General features: G+C 44.9%; 1 protein-coding gene across 10 annotated transcripts in view; it reads left to right on the top strand.

Moving 5' to 3' along the window:
• The window catches only part of BASP1 (brain abundant membrane attached signal protein 1), a 57843-nt gene extending 38340 nt beyond the window's left edge, over positions 1 to 19503 (top strand). For 9 of the 10 annotated variants that reach the window (XM_038535435.1, XM_038535431.1, XM_038535429.1 and 6 more), the window contains exon 2: positions 17822 to 19503. In XM_038535435.1, the coding sequence (XP_038391363.1) occupies positions 17832 to 18530 (699 nt within the window). In that variant the 5' untranslated portion in view covers positions 17822 to 17831 and the 3' untranslated portion in view covers positions 18531 to 19503. Of the gene's footprint in view, positions 1 to 13809; positions 13835 to 17821 lie in introns of those variants that run through there. The other variant, XM_038535439.1, reaches the window with a different exon arrangement.
• The last annotated feature ends 5913 nt before the right edge of the window (positions 19504 to 25416 follow it).

Genomic DNA, 25416 nt, shown 5'->3' with positions numbered 1-25416 from the left:
GGGCAGGGGAAGGGGAAGGTGGCTGCAGATGGCCTGCCGAGTGCCTGGCCTGGTCTCCCTGCGGAGCCGCTCAAGGCCTCTGACGCCCCCACTCCTGTTGCCCGGGTGAGAGCGAGTGGCCGAGGCCCGGGGAGCCACCAAGGCTCTGGAGGAAGGGGGGCCCGTTGCCAGGGGATCACAGTGGTGCTCCTGCAGGCAGCGTGGCCTGGGGGGCTGCGGGCCCAGCAGGCACCCGAGGCCCGGGGGGTGGGCAGGGGGTCCCCAGAGCCGCCGCTGGCCTAGTGCGGTGCCCCCAGCCGAGCTGTGGGCCCGGGGCCTTTGGGGTGTGCGCCCCACTCCTGTGCAGCTGCCGGTGCTGCTCCTTGTGTGGCTGCCCCGAGGCCAGGGGAGGGATGGGGGGCAGGGGGTGAGGGCCCCGGGGTAAGCGGTAGCAGGTGTCGGGACGGAAAGTGGCCGCTGGTGCTCAGGGGTGGGCCACCGGGTGGCAGAGCCGACTGGGCCCTGAGCTGGGCCGGTAGCTGGGGGACGCGCCCCCCGGTTGGATGCAGCGAGCTGTCCTTCCAGCTTGGTCCCAGCCCTCAGGCCACCAGGAGCCACCCTGGTCTTCGGGACTCTCACGGTTCGCTTTTCACGGATGCTGCAGAAGCTTGCCTTGCCTCGGTGGCGCTGCGCATCCCGGGCCGCACTGCTCCGTGCGTGGCCCCCGAGCCACCGCCTTCAGCTCTCACAGGGTCAGCTGGTGGAAAAATAGGGTTTGTGGTTGTTTTTTTTTTAGGACCCATAAAGGGTCTGGAGATAAAAGACCCAGGGACACTGCTCAGGGCGTGTTGAGAAATTTCAAGAGCCAGGTGGCCATTCCTAAAAGGGGGGACCGGGGTGCGTTACGAGTACGTTACATGTCACGCTGTGTTTAAAACTCGACACTGTAGGGACCTCTTGAAAACAGCCACGGCGCGTAGTGTCCGCCTGTGGATTTAATACGTTCTTTCTTAATTCAGCAGAGGTTTCCTAAACCTTTATTTGCTTTCTGGTAGGCCTAACACCAAGACAAAAAGCAGATTCCTTGTTTAAAAAATCAAGGGCATGTATACAATATTTTAGGATGGTTTTCATCAAAAATGATTAAAATATGAAATTGCTTTGGGGCTGGAGATACTGCATTCAGTACCGATGCCAGAACCACAAGGTACGTTAAAATGTCAATATGGGGCAATTTTAAATGGTCATAAAACGTGTGAAGCGGCCCTTCGTGATCAGAGATGGAGAAACTGGCAACAAGCTGCAGTTCCTCCCCGTGGAGGTGGACCTGCTGCCCGCGCCTTGGCCGTCCGTCCGTCCGTCCGTCCGTCCATCTTTGTCCAGCGGGCAGCCCCGAGCAGTCGGTTGCGGCTGCAGGCCCAGGAAGGTCTGTGTAGTTCGGCAGGAAGCAGCAGAAATATCTCCACTTCTAGAAGTCCTCCCCCAGCCCTGTGCTTTATTTAATTCTGTCTCGAGAGTCTGAAATTAGTTGCCGTGATAGGACACGCCAGTCTCCCGGGTCTGTGGATGGGAGGAGTGGTTCTGGAGTGATCTTAGCTTGCATTTCCTGAGCTGGTTGTGGTTCACGTACTGGCTCTTACTGATTAAGCCGACGGGTGATCCCTATGCAGTTGGATGTCAGGAGGCTGCATGTAAAGGGCCGCTCGTTACGTGCACACAAATAACGACATAAATGCACAGCAGACGCCGAAAGCACATGTGACTATTGACCAGAATAAGTAACACGTGTGTTCTGATAGTGTGGGCTGCATGTGGCAGGATGCTTTAAATGGGAGGGGAAAAAAAGACCCTCTGCGTTCAGTCAGCTTTATAGTCAAAGACAAGCTTAACTGTCCTCTGTCCTAGCGTTAGCACCGTCATCGATTTGGTTTGATGGGTGAATGGACAATTGGTGGGAGGCAAACTTTAAAAAACTGGTTTCTACATTACGTATATAAAAACTTCAAGAATATCTTGTCAGGGGATCCCTGGGTGGCACAGCGGTTTGGCACCTGCCTTTGGCCCAGGGCACGATCCTGGAGACCCGGGATCGAATCCCTCATCGGGCTCCCGGTGCATGGAGCCTGCTTCTCCCTCTGTCTGTGTCTCTGCCTCTCTCTCTCTCTCTCTGTGTGACTATCATAAATAAATAAAAATTAAAAAAAAAATCTTGTCAGTATTATTGCAGTGACTTGTGCATCCTCCTCTTTAATTATGCCATGAGTCCTAGTGCCATAGGATTTGCCATCCTGGGTGATACCTGGACCTTGGCCATGTCTCATTTAATGGAACGGTCGTGTCGGTTATAATTGTGCGTACCTCTTTCTACTGCTAAGTGACAGCTGAGTTTATATGACGGGATTTACACTCATGGTTCTTCCATTTGAGAAGTTCATACTTTGAAAATTGCATATTTCAGTGTGTGCTGGGTCTGCAATCTTTATCGAGAAATGATCGTGAATTAGCAACCCAGTATGAAATCTTTGTTCGGGGGTTTTCAGGTACATGTTAAATACACCTGAAGAAACTCTTTAGGTCAATGCTCAAGGAAGGCGAAATTGGTTTTACTGCTACAACTGCCCACCCAGTACACGAGAATACGACGGAACTAAGCAACGGTGCTACTGATCAATAGCCACAGATGGACCCTCCTGAAGGCTCTAGACCAGATTGTATGATCAGGAAAGATAAGTGTAGAAAAGTAGTTCTTAAGAATTGGTGTCCTCCTTATACTTACATGGAACGTAAGTATCTAGAGACCAACTGGCTTCCCTTTAATAATGCAGGAAACCTATTTGCTTTACTTTTGCACATCAAGTTGTTCCACAGTAAGACCTCGCTGGGGTCAGTGGTCAGTGGTCACCCTTAGGATCTTAGTTGATGAAATGTCTTTTTCCTCCTCGCCCTGGAGAAATCCTAAGTGTTGTGACATGAAAGAAGCTAAGTGATAAAATAATAAATGACGTAGGTAGATAGGGACCTAAGCTACTAAAAGATAAGCAAGTGTTTCAAACGCTCATGATTTAACATTCACTACAGAGAGGTCTTACCGAGATCGTAGCGAGTCTTTGTTCCGGAATAAATCCGAGTTGACCATACTGACCTGGAAGAAAGTGATGTGGGTGCGGGGTCTGGGCACGCCCCTGTCTTAGACTTGCCCTCACTCCTTCCTCTCCCTCCCCATCCGTATGGTAAGTAAACTTGGCCAAGCTCGACTTCGACTTCCGTCCTGAGTGTTCCAAAACCTTGAACCATCAGTGATGTCTCCTCCTTGTTTCTCCTTTAGTCCCTTTCTTTATTCCTGGTCTCTTCCCATCCCCCATCTGTATTTGCAGCTCTTCCCAACTCTGTCTTGACAGCGTTGCAAATTCTTGTCTTGACTTTTGCTGTTGCTTTAGCAACGCTCTTTAACGCGGACCGTTGTGCATATGCTCTGGCTCCTTTTGCACTCCGAGCCCTCTCTAAGGGACACTGTCCTCACTCTTCTACCTGAGTCACTCCAGGGTCGGTAGCTGACAACTCCTCACCAGACCAGATTGCACAATTTCTGTCCTAATCTCTCCTGACCTCTTTGCAGCAGCATGCACAACCTCCACGCTGCCTCCTAAGACCCTCCCTTGCTCAGAAAGCAACTTTCTGAGACACACACTTTTCTTCTTTCCCAGCTCCTTTAAGAGCTCATTTTCCACTCCTGCCACCTAAACACCAACATCCTAGTAGACAACTTTTATAGATTTATATTCCATCATCCCTCCCTCCAGGTAAATACATCCTTTCCTAGCTCCTAAATCTCGAGGGTTTTCTTGCAATCTGAACTAGACCTTCCTGTTTTTCACGTACAGACTTTCTACTTTCCTATTTTCGTCTACGTATAGTGTCGCCGTCTTTCAAGGCAGTGGATCGTGGTGGCTGGGGCCTCGTGTAAGAGCCAGCATGCGTGGGCCCCATGCCATCTCCAGGCTAGTAGTTGCATGAGCATCCTAGGTGAATATACCTGCAACACGCCTTCGTGTCCTCGGGGTACAGTGAAGGTAGTAACAGTTCCTTCCTTGTAGGATTGATGAGGCAGGTCATGAGTTTAATACGCCTAAAAGTTAAGTAGTAAGAGTCCTAAGCAGACTGAGAACGATGTAAGTTCTTTCCGTATTTCTACCATCTCCGATCCCGCCTTTTCTATTAAACTTTCCTGATGCCCTGACTCCAACTAAAGATAATCTCTTTGGGGGAAAACTATGATTTTTCGCTAAGGACACTTACTCTCATTTTAATTGTCTCTGTATGTCTTCTCCCCTGTCAGGCTACGGGATGCATTTTGCTCACTTGTCCTGTTCATGGCTTGTTATACTTGTACCCACTTCAAAAAAAGTTGTCTTCCCATTAAGATAGGTCTGTTTTCCTAGAATAATTTCTGAACACTTGAAGTTCTTGAGGTCACTCAGCATGTTTTTTTTTTTTTTTTTTTTTATTAAGATTTTATGTTTAAGCAATCTCTGTGTGGGGCTAGAACTCACAACCCTGAGATCAAGGGTTACGTGCTCCACCGACTGAGCCAGCCAGGTGCCCCTGTCTGTTCGGGTTTTTGCTGAGAGATCCCCAAAGGTAACTTGAGGATGCTTCTGTACTTAATGAAGGAGAATAATAGAGATGTCACTTGTGGTTCATTTTCATTTGTATCAGAGACCTCTCTGATTTTATAGATCTAGTTCTTCTTAATCAACTCTTTGGGAAAATTGGGTTGTAGAAGTATGAGTGTGTCTGTCCTTTTTTCCAAGTATTTCTTGCACATTTTCATAGTATACTTTCTTTTTTTTTAATAAATTATTTTTTATTGGTGTTCAATTTACCAACATACAGAATAACACCCAGTGCTCATCCCATCAAGTGCCCCCCTCAGTGCCCGTCACCCAGTCACCCCCACCTCCCGCCCTCCTCCCCTTCCACCACCCCTAGTTCGTTTCCCAGAGTTAGGAGTCTTTATGTTCTGTCTCCCTTTCTGATATTTCCCACACATCTCTTCTCCCTTCGCTTATATTCCCTTTCACTATTATATTCCCCAAATGAATGAGAACATACAATGTTTGTCCTTCTCCAACTGACTTATTTCACTCAGCATCATACCCTCCAGTTCCATCCACGTTGAAGCAAATGGTGGGTATTTGTCGTTCCTAATGGCTGAGTAATACTCCATTGTATACATAAACCACATCTTCTTTATCCATTCATCTTTCGATGGACACCGAGGCTCCTTCCACATTTTGGCTATTGTGGACATTGCTGCTAGAAACATCGGGGTGCGGGTTTCACAGTGCTTTTTATTATGACAAAGGGATAAACTCTCTTAAGTGTTTTCGAAACTTAGACATAGGTTGACAATTCTTGCTACAGTTCCCTCTCCCCAAGGGACATTCCCATCCCCTCTGTGGAGTGATCTTACAGTTGCTGACTAGAGAAGCTTTGACTCAACCAGACACTGAGAACAGTAATTCCAACAATGGAAATCATCACCAGGCATTGATAAAACCTCACAGCAAATCACTACGACCAAGCGCACTCTGGTAGGAATCCCAAAAACACATGTAGGCAATAGGATCTTCATTTTTTTTCTCTTTTAGAATAAAAGTTATAACTATTTAAAAGAAAAGGAGCAGTCGTTTGTTGATATCAGAAATCGTTGGACTTAACTGCCTTCTTTCCTCTGTTCTTATTGTATATAGGTTTTGGGTTTTTTTGTTTTTAAAGATTTTATTTATTTATTCATGAGAGACACAGAGAGAGGCAGAGACACAGGGAGAGGGAGAAGCGGGCTCCCTGCAGGGAGCCTGATGTGGGACTCGATCCTGGGACCCACAGGATCACACCCTGGGCCAAGGCACGCGCTAAACCGCTGAGCCACCCAGGGATCTCCTGAATATAGCTTTTGTTTTTTTTTTTAAGATTTTATTTATTTATTCATGAGAGACACATACACACACAGGAGGCAGAGACACAGGCAGAGGGAGAAGCAGGTTCCATGCAGGAGCCTGATGTGGGACTTGATCCTGGGTCTCCAGGATCAGGCCCTGGGCCAAAGGGGGCACTAAGCCGCTGAGCCACCCGGGCTGCCCCTGAATATAGCTTTTGAATTTGTTGTGTTTCTTCATTCTTTGTAGATTCTTTCTTAAAAGGCCAATTCCACCCCCAGTCTTATCCTAATGTTTGCTTTGGCTTGGATATTTTTGTGACCAGAGTCATTATAAACCCAGTTGGTCTGGTGAAGAGTTTGTTTGCAGATGCAGTTCATGAGTCAGTTCTGACTTTATAGATTACATTAAAAAAATCAATAATGGATTGCTTTGTTTATAAACCTGTTGAAGCTTCGCAGCCCTGAATTCACAATCGCTTGTTCAAGGATACAGTTCTTATGCTCCCGCTGTACATTTAACTTTTTCAGGAAACATTGATTCATTCTCAGCATCCTTGTGAAGCAGATAGATTTTCTTCTGATTATAGAATGGAACCAAAATCACAAAGAGACTGCGTCTTGCACTGATCACACCATGAAGCAGCAATCAAACCAGGAATAACACTCCAGTCTCTGACGCACGCTGTGGCATGTTCATGTTGTGTTGCTATATATGTGGAGTCATCGTCTTCATTCTGTGTAATCTGTTCTCTATCATCCTTAAAAACTCCTTTGCCCTGGTTCTAGGTAAAATGGTTAGTTCATCCAGATTGGCATTTTCAAAATCAAAACTTGACAATGGATGGGACCTTTGGATGATTCAAACTGGCCTATATAGGAAGGTGCCTAGATATTATTAGCGCAGAGAAAGAAGGCATAAATAGGAATAGCGTGTGAGGTTGTAAATATAGTAACTTTTGGATCATATGGGAGAAATTCTGTATTAGTCATTTTTTTCTAGTTTGGTTTTATATGCCAGTTAAGTATACCAGTGATTTTCATTGTCACAGAATTGTGTTGCTCGCTGACCGAGTAACAAAAATGTGCTAATTTCCTAATGAGAAATGGAACTGGGTGATGTTGTGGAGTATGTAGTGATTGGTGAAAGGGTACAGTGCATGGTTGTGAGGTAGTTAACGCCTGGAAACTATGTCATTATGCAAGGTTGCATTTGCTGAAGTGGGGCAGTGCTGTCACTGGGGCTTGCATTTTTGTTCCAAAGACTCTGGCAATGCTAATGGATAGAACCAGCACGGTGCTACTGAAATAAAGAATCAGCCATCACAAGTGGTAATTCTCTGCACATCAGCACATCTAAAATTCGGTATATGGGCAAAGATAGATATTAACATTGAACTACCAATAATTTTGCTTGCCACCAAGACACAGATGGGTTCTTGATAGCTATTTGGAGGGGCCCAGGGGTTGGGTAAAAACAGCTGAAGAGGAGATTGAGAGACCCTGGCTTCCAGTTACGGGTTGAGGGAGTCTCAGGGATGAAAGGTACAGCGTAGGGAATACAATCCGTGGTGTCAGCAGCATTGCGTGCTGACAGGTGGCAGCTACATTGGTGAGCACAGCATAACGTACAGGCTTGTTGACTCAACTGTGTCTCAGCCCTGAAGCTAATGTACCAGTGTGCTTCAGCTACCATTAAAAAAATCATCTGGGAAGTACGAGGCAAGAAACATATTTTTCAATTTAAAAAACTTTTAAAAATCTAGCAAAATAGGAAATCTTCCCCACTACATAGAGGAAGAAAGCATAGCCTGGGAGAGAGGAGGTTGTCAGGTGACACAGGTAATCAGCAGAAGCAGACTCCTTCCCCGGTGCTCCCCCAAAGACACGCAGATTCCTCAAATCCTCCTTCTCTCCATTTCTTATCACCCAAGTCTGTTTTGATGGCAGTAGGACGATGGAGGTGAGAGGAGTGTCCTGGAAAAAGAAAGGAAAAAAAAAAAAAAAAAGGCGAGCAAGCCATTAGGATGACCCAGTTCTCCAGAGGGACTCTCCGGGGTGGCTGGTGGGCATGCTCCTGAGACCTGCCTCAAAGGATTGAAATCTTCAAGTTAGTCATGACGATGCCGCTGTTTCTTCTACTCCGACATCCTCTTGATCCGACGTTTCTCCTTTTCTCTTTCACCTGCACCCCAGCCACACTGTTCAGTAAGTATTGTATTTTGGGGACTCAGGAAAGGCAAGTGTGAATGATGTGCTCCCAGAAGCCCCACATTTCACTGCCAAGCCAGAGGAACAACTCCATAATGGCTAGAGTAGCCATAGGTGCTCTCCAGGTAAGCAGGCCTCTGCCTTCCTATGTTTGAAAACACTGGCAGTTTTCTCAACTGAAGCTGAAGGCCGTCGAGGTGTCTCCACTCATAGCAGCCTTAGGGCTTGAGAGTCCCCGCTCTGAAAGGGGGAGAGCTGTCTTCTGTCTGTGGAGGCTACTGAGCATCAAGGAGCTCCCCCACGCCACAGCAACTGGCGTCTGCCAGCCTGGGCTCCTTTCTGAGCACGGGGAAGGGGGGGGACAGAGCACCTATTGGACGGGCTTCCTATTCCAGAATGCCACTGCCTTAGCTTTGGTGCACAGTGGAGTCAAGGTGTGACTCCCGGAGTGTGAGAGAGACTCATTCTTCTGTGCCCTGGACGGGTCCTGCTGGAGAAGGCTTACAGGAGGGAATCTTGGGCTTCCACTGTCATAAGTTAAAAATGGCAGAAAACGATTGGGTCTGAGGGAGGAGTAGATTTCCAGAAGGATCCATGCACGAGAGGTGGAGAGAGACTTTATTCAAAATGAGAAATGTCCTGTGCCGCCTGTCTCAGTCACGTGCTTACTTTCTTGTTGATGTGAGGCCGATGAATCTTTGCCCTTACAGTGTGTAAAGTCACCATGACCTCACGCTGATGTTACCAAAGCAAAGTTGGCATTTAAAACCTATCACTAGCCTGGACTCTTTCCCAACATACAGACTGCAAATAAAATCTTCTAAAGTGTGGCTTTCTGGGGCACCTGGGTGGCTCAGTCGGTTGAGTGTCTGCCTTCAACCCGAGTGACAATCCCGGGGTCCTGAGATCGAGCCCCGCATCGGGCTCCCTGCTCAGCGAGGCATCTGCTTCTCCCTCTGCCTCTCCTCTCCACATGCTCTCTCTCTCTCTCAAATGTAAATAAAATAGTTTTAAAAAAATAGAATGTTGCTTTCTGATAGCTTTGTAAAAATGGTGATACGTCCCAGTTTTGTGTAGCTTCCCTGTGACAATAACTGTAGAAATGAATTCTACCTTGATTAAAAAAAAAAAAGTTATTCATGAGAGATGTCTCAGGTAAACCTGTTTAATGAAGTTCTGAACATAGAATCTAAAAAGATACGGACCTTTATGAACAAGTTGGATTCTTTTTTTTCCCCCCTTGGAAGAAATATTCCATATTTCTGTGCTCAGCTAAAGACAAAAAAAACAAAAAGTGTCCTACCCAAGTAGACGGTAAAATTGATGGGTGACAATAGTGCTTATGTGTTAAGCTCTTCGGATTCCTCAAAAGAAGGAAAAGAGAAGGAGTCCTTTGTGAAAACCTTCAACTTTGGCAAAATTTAGACCATTTTTATGGTACTGGCCAATCCATATTTATTCTGTCTCAGGAATTTAAGCCACCTTTTCCCATAAAATTCAAGATACTATTTTTTCCCCCATGAGAAGATCAACCTCTAGGTAGAAGCAAAATTGTCCTGTGAATCGCAAATGCTGATTGCCAGCTCTTGGGTTTGAAGGAGTTTGTGGTTAGGAGCTTGAGAATTTTAGCACTTACTGAAGAAGAAGTGAATCTAATCACTGCTTAGATAATTTTTCTCACCCGTAGCAAGTGGGTGGAAGCTGGTTTCTGGCAGACAAAATAGACTTTGTCAGGAGGCCACACATGACTAAGTGCTTCGTGTTAGTGTCCCATGAAACAGTATAATCTTGCTTTAGAAAGAAGACAGGTCCCCCATTTATACTAAGCGGTGTTCCTGAAGGCTTTGCAAACACCGTTGGTGCTCTCTGCTAATTCTGGACGAGGCATTTAAGTCACTGACTTTTTTTTTTTTTTTTTTTTGAGTGTTAGGTGGATAAATCGTTGTATCAAATTGGACCTAAGAACTTCCTTCGTGGTTTTTCTCAATATTTCTACACAGCACTAAACGGAATGTCATGGTAGCTTGAGGGACTTCTGAAGGATCCTCTGTAGATGGACTTAAATTCTATTGAAAAGATAGTTTAAAAATATTTTTAGCATTGCATAAAAGGGAAGATGGTTAGCCTTTGATTGTTTTTAGAAAATGCTCCTTAGAGTTTGGCATAGGGCAGATCTTGGTGAGCAGGACCACCAATGGTTGGTAGATGACCCATCAGAAGTAGGTCAAGGGAAACAAGTGAGCATCTTCTATAAACACAACACCACAGAATAGTTCTGCATGAGCAAAGCCAAAGAAATGTAATTTTTCTGACAGTTATGTCTGCATCTGACATGTTTTCAGGGTTCAGGTCCAGTCCCACTCATTACCTACGGAGCTGATATACTCTGAAAATGTTTCCTAAATATAATTGAAGGGGGGCCTGGGTGGCTCAGTTGGTGAAGCATCTGACTTTTGATTTCAGCTTAGGTCATGATCTCCGTGTCATGGGATTGAGCCCCATATTGCACTCCTTGGTCAATGGGAAGTCTGCTGGAGATTCCCTCTCTTTCTCCCCACTCCATGCACCTCCCTGTCTCTCTCTTTCTAAAATAAATAAATCTTAAAAAAAAAAAGTGTAGGGACCCTGGGTGGCTCAGTGGTTGAGCATCTACCTTTGCCTCAGGGTGTGACCCTCGGGTCCTGGGATCCCACATTGGGCTCCCCGAAGGGAGCCTGCTTCTCCCTCTGCCTGTGTCTCTGCCTCTCTTTCTCTCTGTGTCTCTCATGAATAAATAGATACAATCTTTTAAAAAAATAAAAAAATAAGTGTAATTGAAAACATCCAAAAATATTTCTTGATCTTTAGATGTTTTATAAATTTTTATTTCTAATTTTTAGCCAGCTTCATGTTTGTCGAAATTATGGTACATTTATCATACATTAGATGTACAAAGAAATCCAATTGCAGCAGTAAACCAACTGATTGTCAGTGTAATCATCAGGGTGCAAGATGGGGTAAGTTTTTGTGATGATCATTAGCAGGAATATAGAACTGCATTGATTGTCTTAGTCTGTTCCAGCTGCTCTAAGAGAGAACCGTGGACTGGGTGGCTTCGACCCAACAGAGATTTGTTTCTCACAGTTCTGGAGGCAAGGAGTCCAAGATCAGGGAGTAGCATGGTCAGGTTCTGGCGAAGGCCCTTTCTGGGGTTGCAAAATGCCGACTTCTTGCTGCGTCCTTACCATTATGGAAGGGGTGAGGGAGATCTGTGGGGTCCCTTTCATAAGGGCACCAGACCCATTCATGAAAGTTCTCCAGTGGCCCCGCCTCCCCATACCATCAGCTTGGGGATTAGTTTTCAATTTAGGAATTTTGGGAGGACACAAACATTCAGACCATGATGGTGAGCACACACATTTTTCACACATAGCATTTTGTTACGTCACAAGCATTCATAAATATATACACACACACACACACACACACACACACACACACACACATAGCCTGCCCCCCGCCCCCAAGAATGAACTTTAAATATCTTCGTTTTACTGAATAGGAAATTTGAGACCCAGAAGGGAAGGTGATTTGCTCAGTGGTAAGCAAATTATTGACAGCTGGGGACCAGCACTCAGCACGCTTGCCATTTTTAGCAAACTTCATACTGAGTGCTAGGTGGTTTGTTTTTGACACATCTTAAAGAAATTCATAATTTATTTAACTTTTTTCTAGATGACATTTTGTCCTCTGCCTTTCTGCCTTTATTTTCCCAAAATGAGAAACTAAATTTTAATTCCGGAGGCTGTGCTGGTGATAGATTGGTTTGTTTTAAGGTAAGAAGATTTTTCAGTACCGATCAGGAAAGTTCTGGATGAGCTGACCCTATTAGAGCTTGCGAGAATTGTTGTTTAATGAAATTCTGGAGGGAATTCGGCTTGTACAGAGGTGATTTCGACCCCATGTAACTGGGGGTTGTGCGTACAAAATAAATATGACTTAGGTGATTTTCAGTGGCTAAGAAGCATCTTCCATGTGCCCTGATAGGCTTCCTAGAGTGGAAAGTAAAAATGAATTGGGAGAACTTTGTACTTTAGGGCGTCTGTTAGAGTATGTTGATTACAGCCTTTCAAATTTCTTGCCCTTAATCCCCCAGAGAAATTTTTTAATGTAAAATTTAAGCTCTTAAGAGTTCATCCTTTTTTTTTTTTTTTTTTTTTTTTTTTTAGGTTTCAAGATCTATAGGATCACATATTCTTTTTTTTAATGGATAGATGTATAGTATCCAACTTCCTAGTTGAACATGTAAACAGGATTTTGTTTTATAAGAAAAAAAATACTTGTCAGCTTCAAGACTCAACAGAATATTTGTTTTGGAGAAAGAATTAATAACCTTATTTTTAGGCCATTTATTACTTTCCTTCATGTACTCGTTTGAGGCCCAAACCCATCACCTTACCTTGCCTGCCTCACTAGGGAGTTGCTCTTTTATGTGCCTTTCCCCCTCTGAAGGTGTTAGAGAAACACACCCTTGGAGTTTTCATGAAAGTTCACGAATACACACTATTATTTATTAGGAAAAGTCATTAGCTGCCAATAAACAGAGACACTGTGTAGTGGGAGGGCTGTGAGGTCAGTGTCAGGAGGTGGTGGGTGTGGAGGCTGCCCCTGAGATCCCTGGCAGGTGTAGAGAGTGCACCACCACCAGGGTCCCTCCTCTGACCTTTCTGGCCTCCCTTCTGGCTTCCCTCTTCCTGTTCCAGGTCGCTTTGGCCCACGAACAGCGCTAGAGTCATCCTTTTCTCCTCTCATCACCGAAAAGCAGGACTTTAATTCTTCTGGGGTATTTGTTTCCAACTAGAGAGAGATCTGGTTTTGTAAGATTGGGGGAATAAGTCACAGGACAGCTGTGGGAGATTTCAAACACTATGTTAGGACCTTCATAGGATTAGAGTACTGACACTTTATAGGAGAAAGGAATCCTCTGCAGAAAGTTGAAAACAAGCCAGGGGGCTGGGGCATTTGACGGTGTTACCTCCCTTCATAAGAAATGGATGTTTAGTTGAGATAAGGCATAGACCCAAATTTTTGGCCTTTCACATATATAATAGACAGTAAATGAGTTTTAACTGCAGATTTTGGGTCTGTCGTCATCCTGATGACTGAAATGGAAAATGATTTCTTGCTATAATAGACTCTTAATGTTTTAAAAAGAGTCTTCTGTACCTAAAACATTCGGATCAAAGAAATAGTCCCTCTAACTATAGAGCATGGTGACAGTATGGTGACAAGAGCTAACTGTCAGGCAAGCTTCTCTTGCACACACAGCTGGTCAGCAGGAGCCAGCTTGAAACACGCATACCAAAAATCTTCTTGAGATGACTTGAGAGATCTCAAATCTTTAAGATGACATCTCAAAATATTTTTAAATATTCTTTTAATTACAGGGCTTCTGAGGCCTGATTGCAGAGCTTGTGTGTTTGAAGCCCATGTTCTGCTATTCCCTTGGGGTTTACAAGCCCAGAACTACCTCAGAATTGGAAAATTAAATGATGGGGAAAGGAATTAACATTTATTGCAGACTCATGAAATGTCAGATGTTGGCCTGATGCCTCACATTAAATTCTCCTAAGGTTGGCTTTTTTTTTTTTTTTTTTTTTTTTTTTTTACCCTACAGGAAATGGAAGGACGATGAGGTTAAGCCACTTGCCCAAGGATTCCGGGCAGGTGAGCTGGGGAGGTGGGATTCATGGCAACATCTTAGGAGTCAACCGTGACGCAACATGCAAACACTCCATGAAATAATTCTTGTCCAGAATTTTCAGATTAAACACAGCCGAGTGCTCTCTGTGTTGTTGACTGTTACTTTCTATGCCAACATGAAGCCATAAATCTATAGTTTTGGCCCTTGTGACCTCAGATTGTAATGTTAAAGGACAACTCTGGAGTTTGCTTCAAACTTGTTGTTTAAGCCAAGAGATCAACAGCAGTGTTTGATTATTGCATCAGCACATGGAGCTTAGCTTAATGCATCGGCGTGGGTCTCGGTTTTTAATGACAAGTGAGTGTCCCAGATGTGGGGAAATGCAAAGGTGGTCTTAGCCTTCACTGTAGCTCAGACTTAGCTTTAAGTGAAGTGATTATTTGTTGCTGGTTTATTTTTTTAAACTTTTTTTTTTTAAACTTTCTACGTCAATTAATTTCTTTGAAAATTAGAAGTAGCTGATATGAGAGAAATAATTAAAATACATGCCCAGTGTTCTCCTTATTTGTTAAAGATCCTGATACAAAGCTTCACTGACAAATGGGACCATGAAAAGATTAGGGGCAGGGAATACCTGAAATTCTGAATTTCATCATTATCTTGATGACATCTTGAGTTCTGAGTCACCCCATATCTGCATCAACCTTGTGACCCAGGGTGGGTCACATTCCTGAGACGAGCTCTGTCCGGTTACCAGCTTGTTTCTGATGTTCCCTTTGATCTCCTGGATGGTGCCTTTTCGCCTTAATTCTGTTGGATTTGACCTTTTGCTTATAGTACTGCCCCATGAGCTAGTTAGAATTTCCATATGGGTAAAAGGAGGATGCTAATGGTCTATTTACTCCCTAATGGTAAGTATCATTGAGAAGATTAAATAAGATCATTGAGTAATGTGTTTAGGATTAGTTTAGGATTAGGGTTTTGCTTGACACTCAGGAAACCATTAATAGATTTTTAAATTACAGTTAATTTGCCCCTGCGCATATGCAAGTCTTTCATCCACATTGTCTTAGGAAACAACCAGACTACCCTGCTTTTCTATTAGCCTTCTTCCTCTGGTACTCCAGTGTAACGAACACAAGAAAGTTAGCAAAAAGTAAGGGTGTTTATTAACTTGGTGTTTGAAAAACAAATAGGGATGGAGACTTTCTTACATACAACTTGATTATGTGCATGCATTTCCTACCCAGAAATGAATCGCAGCTGGGCTGAAAGAATAGAAAGTGGCCCTGTGTTTCAGAAAACCAATTTTAGTAACACAGATTTTAGGTTTGTAAACCAACATGATTTTAAGCCTCTGGGGATGGCTATATAGAATTTCATGCTGTGTGTGTCAGAAAGAGGCACTCCTATGTTCTGTTCAGAAGGCACACCGCATTTGTACTCTGTCTTCTATTCTGTAATTTCTAAGTTGGTATATGGGTTTCTATTATAGAATTGGAGGATACATAGAAAAAGCAGAGCTGTCAGGTGTTCTGTTTCTTAGCTCTAACCTATTGTACCAAAATACATCTCGAAATATCAGAGCTGAAAGTCCTGCACACTGGCTGGTTAAGAACTCAGAGTCATAAACTACAATTGAGAACACTGGTCCAACTTCTGTCTTTATATTTTCATTTACTGCTTTGTGATTGCTTATGTGATTAAAGTATATTTAATTGTATTTCTACCGCCGTATATATTTGCCCCCCACTTCTGAGGGAAAAATAGCCAAAAATTAAGTCAAATAGAGCCCATTGGATGTCTGAAGTGGGTTGTGACCAAAGCCATTCGTTTTTTAAAAGAGATGTGTAAGAGAAATTCTTTCCTAACATAATAAAGGCCTTCCTTCAGACTAGGAAATTATTTCGGTCATCTTTCAACTTACTGCTTTTTTCTTCCTCCAATATGAAAGACCTTCCAGACAGGAAATTCACATATAGGGTGGAAATGAGCAGATAGAGACAAATTTTGACTGAAGAATAGTGTTCTCCTACTCAACACCCAGCTTAAAGATAAATGTAGATTATTTAACTGTCCTGAATCATGGTTCAAAGAACTGTAAGGAATAAAATTTTCTGTTCTAAATGAATGACATAAAAAAGAAAAAAAAAAGAAAAAAGTGACTGGTCAATGAGAACTTTATCATTCAGCCCAGAGTCCTTCACCTGAGACAGAACCAGGTCACCTGTCACCTATACATTCTAACCTCCACTAGGGCCAGGGACAAGGCTGGCTCTCTCTTGGACTTTTGGATTATTGGGATTCATTTTCATATCAGAGGAGAAAAATTAAGGATTCAAATTCAGTTGTAGTTTCTAATGCCAGAATCAAAGGCCTCCAACGAGCTGAGGACTTCACCTGAAGTAGAAAGTCTGTTAATGACCATCGAATTAGTTTGAATTCTAATCAGGTAATTGATCACGAAGGACATTTTTATATACTACAGAAGTCTTTATTTTAAGCCAAAAAAAAATCTCAGAAAGCAATGAATACAAGTCTGACACAACAAGCTAAATGTAACTGGAGACACTATCTGTGCTTTTCATTTCTTGAGCGATAGTTTTCCTTTATCTGGTCCTGCTTAATCAGGAAATAGGCCCAATACTACTTGCCTTTGGTCTTTGAAGATACGTGTGCTTATGTGGGCATATATACGAGTAAGGGAATTTCAAAGGAGTTTGTAGTGTGAGATTATTTTCTAGAAATTTGAGATTTGTCCTTCACTACGGCTCTGCCCTTTCTCTGGAAAGTATGTTAAGACGATGAAGCCTTTTCCCAGCTCTACCACCATGTGAAATGGCTGCATCTGCCATTTTGTGCACGGGTGCTCAACACCCAGTCCCCAGGCTGTTGGTCAGGAGGCACATGAGAAAGAAACACTGCTCCACCTCTGTTTACCATCGACAAGCTTAGTGTTTAATCATCGCGGATTCTCTGATCTCGGTTGATTATTTCCTCAACTTGCTGCAAGGAGACACTGGATCACTGAGCTCTTTACTTTCTATCTTTCTATAATTTGCTTTTTTTTTTCTTTTCTTTTCTTTTTTATAATTTTTGATTGTAGCAAAATACAGGTAACGTGAACTTTATTTTATTTTATTATTTTTGTTTTCCTGGTAACCATTTTAAAGTGTAGGCTTCGTGAACATTCTGGAGTCTTTATTGGTGAACCGTGGCCTCTTTCACTTTTCCTACCCAGAGGCAACGTCGTGGTCCATGCTGGCTGCTAAAACAAACTACCACAGACCAAGTGGCGTGTAAATCAGAGTTTATTTCTCCCAGTTCTCCAGGCTGGGAAGCCCCAGGGGAAGGTGCAGGCCCATGTGGCGCCGGGGGACCGTCGTGGGCGCTCTGATGCCTGAGCTCGCTGAGTCCGGGGACCTCTGGGGAAGGGGGGGTCCCTTCTGTGCTGCCCTCTGTGGGGGTGGGGGCGCCCCATTCACGGCCTCATCACCTCCTAAGGCCATCACCTTGGAGCTCGGGATTTCAGCCTTTGGGGGCGCCTGGGAGGCCCAGTGGTTGAGCGTTGGCACTGGGCTCAGGGTCGAGTCCCAAGTGGGGCTCGGAGTGGAGGGGGCAGGTGGGGGGCGGGGGCACGACCTTCCCTCTGCGTGGGGCTTCGGGCGCGGGGGCAGGTGGGGGCAGGTGGAGGGCAGGTGGGGGGCAGGGGCAGGGGCACGACCTTCCCCCCCCCGCGTGGAGCTCAGGGCAGCAGGGGCAGGTGGGGGGCAGGGGGCACGACTTTCCCCCCGCGTGAGGGGCAGGTGGGGGGCAGGGGCACGACCTTCCCCCCGCGTGGGGCTGGGGCGGCGAGGGCAGGTGGGGGCAGTGGGAGTCAGGAGGCACGACCTTCCCCCCGCGTGGGGCTGGGGCGGTGGGGGCAGGTGGGGGGCAGGGGCACGACCTTCCCGCCCCCCCAGCCACGAGTAACCCCTCCTTGTGCCCTGTCGTGTTGTGCTGTGTTACAGAGACTCCAAGATGGGAGGTAAGCTGAGCAAGAAGAAGAAGGGGTACAACGTGAACGATGAGAAGGCCAAGGACAAGGACAAGAAGGCCGAAGGGGCGGGGACCGAAGAGGAGGGAACCCCGAAGGAGAGCGAGCCCCAGGCGGCCGCCGAGAGCGCCGAGGTGAAGGAGGGCAAGGAGGAGAAGGCCGACAAGGACGGGCCCGACGCGGCCGCCAAGCCCGAAGACAAGGAAGGCGACAAAGACACGGCGGCGGCCAAGGAAGACGCCCCGAAGGCGGAGCCCGAGCCCACGGAGGCGGAGGGGGCGGCCGACGGCAAGGCCGAGCCCCCCCAGAAGGCCGAGGCCGAGCCGGCGGCCGGCGACGCCCCCCAGGCCGCGGAGCCCGAGCCGGCGACCCAGGCCGCGGCCGCGGCGGGGGAGCAGGGCCAGGAGCCCGGGGAACCCGCAAAGACTGAGGCTCCCGCAGCTCCCGGCGCGCAGGAGACGAAAAGCGACGGGGCCCCGGCTTCAGACTCAAAACCCAGCAGCGGCGGCAGCAGCAGCGCCGAGGCGGCCCCGTCCAGCAAGGAGAGCCCGGCGGCCACGGCGGCCCAGGCCCAGAGCTCGGCCGCGGCCCAGGCCCAGAGCTCGGCCGCCGCCCCCGGCGCCCCCGCGGACGACGCGCCCCCTGCCGGCCACGCCGAGCAAGCCGTCGCGCTGGCCGACTGACTCGACGGCCGGCCGACTGACTCGACGGCCGGCCGGGCCGCCGCCTGTGTCCCCCCCTGTGTCTCTCCCCTCTGTCTCTCTCTCCTCTACTAACTCGTTTCACATCGGAAGTAATGATATGTATTGCCCAAGGAGGAAAAACACGAAAGAAAAAAAAAAAAAAAAAAACCAACACACACACACACACACACACACAAAAACAAAACAACAACAACAAAAAAGAAGGATGTTGTCCCATCGAGGGAGGGAGGGGGTGGGGAGAATCCAAATAGTATTTTTGTCGGGGAAATATCTAATATACCTTCAGTCAACTTTACCAATCAGTCCTGGATTTTAAAGCTCAATGTCTGAAAGTACAGTACATCTTTTGTACCTGAACTGCTGTCACATGCGCTCCGCCGCTAAGATCCGAGTATCTTGTCTTCTGCGAGGGGGTTGGGAGTGATGCGTTTGATTCTGCCCGCAGGGCCTCTGCCAAGGCAATCAGATCTTTATGAAAGCAGTATTTTCTGTGTTTTCTTGTTAATTTACAGCTTTTCTTATTTTGATATTTTTTTAATGTTGTGGATGAATGCCAACTTTCAGACAGCCCACTAAGCCTGTCCACATGTATCTCGATGCCAACACTCCATTCTTCCTCCCCAGGTATTTTTGGGAGTAACAAACATTCTCTCATCCTACTTAGCCTCCCTAGATTTCTCATGACGAGTTAATGCATGTCCGTGGTTGGGTGCACCTGTAGTTCTGTTTATTGGTCAGTGGAGATGAAAAAAAAAAAAAAAAAAAAGTCTGCGTTCATTGCAGTTCCGGTTTCTCTTCCATTCTGTGTCACAGACACCAACACACCACTCATTGGAAAATGGAAAAAAATAAAAATAAAAAAAAAAACAAAAAAATGTACAATGGATGCATTGAAATTATATGTAATTGTATAAATGGTGCAACAGTAATAAAGTTAAACAATTAAAAAGAAGTGATGAAGACTCTTGGTTTTCTTTTACCGCTCCTTCCTCCTGGGTGATCTCCTCCGGAGACAACAGAGCGCCCTATTAGGCACTTTCTTGGTAGTATTTGGTTAGGTGTCTAGAGCAGTATGCTCACACTTCTGGGAACGTTATCTGTTTAAACAATTAGCTGGTGGATCAGTGTCGATAAATTATCTTGGAGAGGCTAAATTGAAAACTGACAATAGCTACGGATATGCGCCCTCCAAAAACAGGGGGGATTGATTTACTTGGAACAAATATTTTGAATAAAACAAGAGACAGTAAGTGCAGCTGACCTTGAAAGCTGGGAAAGAGAATTAGGAGAAACGTCCCATGTATGCACGTTGTGAGACCAGTGATGATCATGTTATTTTATCCATTTATTTATCCTCTTCGTTCAAAGCCTGGAAAGGGGACCCAAGGGCTATGAGGAGGCTGTCAGGACAGCATGTGAGAGCAAGTATGGACCTGGACTCATGGCAGCCGGATTCCTGTCCTGCTTTTGCCACTAATGACTTGTATGACTTGGAAGTCACTTAACCTCCAGGCCTCTCTGCTTTACCTACAAGAGGGTGAAGCCTCTATGATCTCTAAGGAAAGACCCCTTTCCCTTGGGAAATACTTAGTATAGTCTGTGTACCTGCCTGGCGACAGTTTTGTAGGATAGATACGCAGCAACAAATGTGATGGCACTCTCTTCCTCAGTTTCTCCCCCAGAGCTTGCTCAGATTTCCACATATTCTGTGGAGGAGGAAGAGCTTGGAGAGCCGGGATAAGCAGTGACGCTTAGTCTCTTGGGTCTCTTGGTGATAATACTCTGGATCTTTTCCGATTGGATTCTGGAAACTAAATCTCAAATGTAAAAACTCTTGAAAATGAATGTAACCCTGGCCACAAAAAGGTTCCTCATGATCGAATCAGGTAAACTTTTGTGGGGGAGTGGGATTGGGTGGTAATTTAATCAGTAATAAGTATAGTTGCACACTCTAAGGAAAATCTTCTGTAGGACTGGTGAAGGGTCAGTATCCTGGAATTAATTTCCAAAGAGACATTAGTGATACAGGAGATGCACATGAGCCTGGTCCTGTTCCTACGGGTGGAAGAACTTGTCTCCAGTCAACCTCTGAGAGGTCTGCAGCGTAAACCACACCTGAGATGTTGCCAGGGGGTAAAGCTGGAAGAAGAAATGGTGAAACTGAATACTGGGCAAATATTATACCTGTTGGGTTCAATTCACGTCTATCATCGCCTTCTGGTACTTTTGGTTCTTGTTTCTATAGTGAAATGAGTTTGAATCTTCATGCTTGAAAGCCCAGCATACATGAAATATGTTATTACCTTAACCACCAAGCAGCTGTTTTGGGTACAGAAAATGGCAGAGGAATGTCCAGGTTGTTCACCATGTGTCCTGCCAGTGGTAAAATAGCTTGGGGGTTCGGTTGGTGGTGCTGGTGGGGAGAGAGCAGCTGCAGTGAAGTGTGGAGCACATTTATATGGCTGCTAATAGTAAATGCTGTGCATTTCTTACAGATAAATGTGATTGGTGGAAGCAGTATGTTATATATTCACAGACTTCTTTCCTCTTATTTTAATGAAAAATTGGGGCAAGGTTTTTGGTGATTACTACAATCAAATGCAGGGCGCCTGGCTGGCTCAGTCAGTGGAGCATCCGACTCTTGATCTCAGGGTCGTGAGTTCAAGTCCCACGTTGGGTATAGAGATGACTTAAAAAATACAATCTAAAAAAAAAAAATCAAATCAGCCTCCTGGATTAGCATTTATTACTTTAAATCACTGGTTAGGGATACGTGAAACAAAAGAGACTTTTTTTCTCAGTTGATTTACACTTAGATGTGTTGGGTAACATAGAGGAGAATTAAAATCTGAGCCAAGTATGCATTTTCTTTCTCTTTTCTAACTCTATTCGAATTGTGTTCAAGTAATTAAAGACATAAATGTGGTCACCAAAATACTTAAATCAGACTTTTAACCTCACCGTGATTCATGACATTCCATTTTACCATACTTAAGGAAATTTGAGATGTAGTCTGAAATCGTATATTCAGCAGAAAAAGTCGTATGTGTGGGAGTAATTGACTCAGTCAGGAAGGGAACAACTGGGCAATCCATGTTAATTTTGGAGCAACCTAGATTGTACCCTCCTCGTGGACGATCTAAACTGAAAAGTGTACAATACACAGGCTGTACTTAACAGGCAAGTCAGCACTGTCGGGACGCACCACCCACCTGGCCCACCAACTCGCATGGGCACAACATCTATGAGGAACAGAGGGCTCCAGGGTCTAATGCTTGGTGGGGTCCTAATGTGTGTCCTGTAAGGAGGAAGCAGGAATGAAGATGAATTTGTCCAAGGTTGCCAGCTTCGTCCCTCTACCTTGAAGGTCCTGCCTCTGCATGATGGAAATGGACCCAAATCCCAAGAGCTAGGGTGCACCACATACCAGGGTGGCCCTGCCTGGCCTCAAGCTAGCAGAAGACCATCTTCACCCTGTCCATTGAGGCGGAGGGCACCCCTGGCCACAATCTGGGAACACGATTCACCAATCGTGGAGAGTCTTTCGGTGGGGTCAAGACCCAAGGCCTTGTGTACAGTAGGGAATTGGTGGTCAGTTCTGGTGCTGACAAGATCTAGACGTTCTTCAGCTGCCTGAGTTGGGCAAACTGGTAAGTGCCAGCAGCTACATACAGTCTGTTTTCACAAGGCATCCAGAATCCTTAATTCTCATTATGTGAATCATCACGGGACATTGACACATGCTGTCTTCATTGGAACATGCACACAACATGTCACTTAATGTCCTCTATCAAGGGGTGGCTTTGGGACACCCATCTGAGGTTGTTCCTTTACAGAGAGAACACAGCCAATTTCAGTCAAGTTTCATTTATGGGGAAAAACCTACTGTTGATAAAACTTACTGTTTTGGTGATCAGCCTCATTGCCTCAAAACTGATGATATTAATCTTCATTCTTTTGATGGTTGTTTTTAACTAATTCCCTCAATACAGAAAACTGCACGCTTAGAAGGTAATGCTAAGAATACGCCAAATAACACTAAGAGTTGGGAGATTAATCAGATGAGCTTTTATGTGCATCCTCATAAAGGAGGCAAGATTTACCTCATTTATAGCTGACACTGCTTTTGGTCTGCCAAGGAGTTAATATTTTAAACATTTAGTTCAGGGACTGCTATTTTTTGTAATTAAGTTGAAATTTTAATTTATTATTATTATTATTATTATTATTATTATTAATTACCCTTTCTGCTACTGGAAAAGTGAAAAGGGCAATGTAGGGAGCTTTTCATGAAGATAAACGTCTTTGGTTTAAAATAAAAAGCTATACCTTATCCCGAGCCTGTGTGTTTCATGGCTTTTTTTTTTTTTTTTTTTTTTTTTTTTTTTTTTTTTTTTTTTTTTTTTTAGGATTTAAACTATTTATTCGACAGAGAGAGTGCAAACAGGGGAGGCTGCAGAGGGAGAAGCAGGCTCCCTCTGGAGCAGGGAACCCTACCCAGGGCTGAATCCCAGGACCCCAGGATCATGACCTGAGCCGTTGGCAGATGCTTACCCGACTGAGCCACCCAGATGCCATCGTTTCATGCCTTTTTAACGATAGAGATTTTATTAATGTATGGAATCTCAAACCCCAGAAACCACTGTTTTAGTACATTCCTCTGAGTCTTTCTCAGTCTTCATTTTATTAAGAGCAATTTTCGTTTTGAACCTGTATTCTTCTAGCCACATACAGACTTGAGTAAAAAAGAGTGAATATCATTTTTGGAAAAGAACTGTTACCTGTAAAAAGAATCCTCTTAGTGTAACTGTACACACATTTCAGAAAAATCAAGTAACAATATCGTGTATCTCTATCTCATGTACACTTGACCTGCATATTTCTTAAGATCCAAATATAACATGTGTTCCTTATTTTTTTTTTCCCTTTGAGTGTGGTTTTATGTTTCTCTTGAGTTTCCCTGATTCTAGAAAGTTCACTTTTAATATCATTCATTTGTAAATTAATTGGCCTCATACAACATATCCATTTCTTTTGTTTTAGCTCCCTCAGGCCCACGTGTTAAATTGTCAGATGACAAAGTGAGGAAGGAATGTGCACCGACTTAGAATCACTCAGGGAGTGTTCATATTTGCCTTCTTCACATATGTTTTTGCTTAGATAGCCAGGATTTAAGAGAGTAGGCGTAAAGGGGCCACAATAAAAATGCTGTTTGGGGGCTTTCTCACCTTAAATATGATTTCACATACATTTCCTAATTCTGAGGCCGAGTCTCAGATAATGAAAGCAAAACCTGGTGGAGCTATGGGCTTCCCTGAAGCTGTGCCTGCAGAAACGTAAATTAAAACTTAGAAAGAAATCTGTCTCTTAAAACTTACATAAACATTCTGGCAAGTTAAAACAATATATATTGAAGACTGAGTTCTAATTCACTCGTGAGAAAGGCTTAATACTGGCAACCTCACTATTTTGGCTTTTTAAGCTATGAATGTATTGACATAGAAAATATGTTACGAGAGGCACCAAACACTTGCCTTGGAATAGAATAAATTAATCCTCACTGTGGCTTGGATTCCCCTTAAGAGGGCCAAGCGACCAGAAAGCCAGCTCATCAGGGTGTTACTTAGTAGAAAAAGGTGACTTTTTTTTTTAACCTCGAGGAAGATAATTCTCTTGTAACACATTTTTGTTAATAAAAAGGATGGAGAAGAAAAATGGAAAAAAAAAAAAAACCCAACAACACAAAACCTTCCAGCTCCTTTGATAAAGTGGGGTCGTTAAGGGAAGGCCAAGGCCAAGACCCTGCTGAGGACCTCCCCGGCCAACCTTCACCCTGAAGAGAAGGGGGAGGCCTGTGTGATTTTCACTGTCTTTGTGCAGGTTTGGGGAGTTTGTTCTGACAGGTGAAGCCCCTGAGCTCAGTGCCCAGTGTCTAACGTCCTGTCCCAGCTCCCCCATTTGAGAATAGACCTGCCCCCGCCCCCCCCCCCCCCCCCCCCCCGCCCATCACCCACCGCAGTGCACCCAAGTCTCATATGCAAATTCCCCAGAGTGGGCTTTTTCTTCTTCTTCTTTTCTTTTCTTTCTTTGCTTTTCTTTTTTTCTTTTCTTTTCTTTTCTTTTCCTTTTCTTTTTTTTTTTCTTTTCTTTCTCTTCTCTTCTCTTCTCTTCTTCTTCTTCTTCTTCTCTTTCCTTCTTCTTCTTCTTTCTTCTTCGTCTTCTCTGCTTCTTCTTTCCTTCTTCTTCTTCTTCTTCTTCTTCTTCTTCTTCTTCTTCTTCTTCTTCTTCTTCTTCTCCTTCTCCTTCTCCTTCTCCTTCTCCTTCTTCTTCTTCTTTTTTTTTTTTCCAGGCCGAGTATAATGGAGGCTATATTCCACTTGCTACCTATTGAGCTGCCTCCTCTTGCAGGAGCTGAAATTGCCTGGACATTCAGAGCAAATCCTACCTTTTCAAAATAAAACACACGGGTAACAAGCAACAGAACCCATGGGGACACAACTCGGAAACGAGCCTAATCAGAATACGTCTAAAGGGAGCTGCTTCCATTCCTGCTGCTCATCAGAGCCTCATTAGAACTTCTTGCTTTTTGTTTACTCTCTTCCTCATCCCCATCCTCTGCATCTTGTCTTTCCCCTCATTTCCTAGGTGGTGGTGGTGGCCGTGGTGGCTGTTTGTCAGCCAATGAAATTCTGAAGTCCTAACTTGCTCCCTGCCCTCCCTGCTCCTTCCCTCCTTCTGTCCCTCCTCACTTCTGTCCCTACATGCAAATGCTGACCCTGGGCCAGGACTATAAAGGACACACATCCTCAGTGTGGTCGTGGCTGCTGTTGCCATGTGGCTGATGCCCCTGCCGCACTGGGTGCAG

Source organism: Canis lupus, chromosome 4, assembly GCF_011100685.1.
Source record: "Canis lupus familiaris isolate Mischka breed German Shepherd chromosome 4, alternate assembly UU_Cfam_GSD_1.0, whole genome shotgun sequence".
NCBI classification, from domain to species: Eukaryota; Metazoa; Chordata; class Mammalia; order Carnivora; family Canidae; genus Canis; species Canis lupus.
Note: the sequence above shows the minus strand (reverse complement) of the source record. Positions and strands in the feature narration are given on the sequence as shown.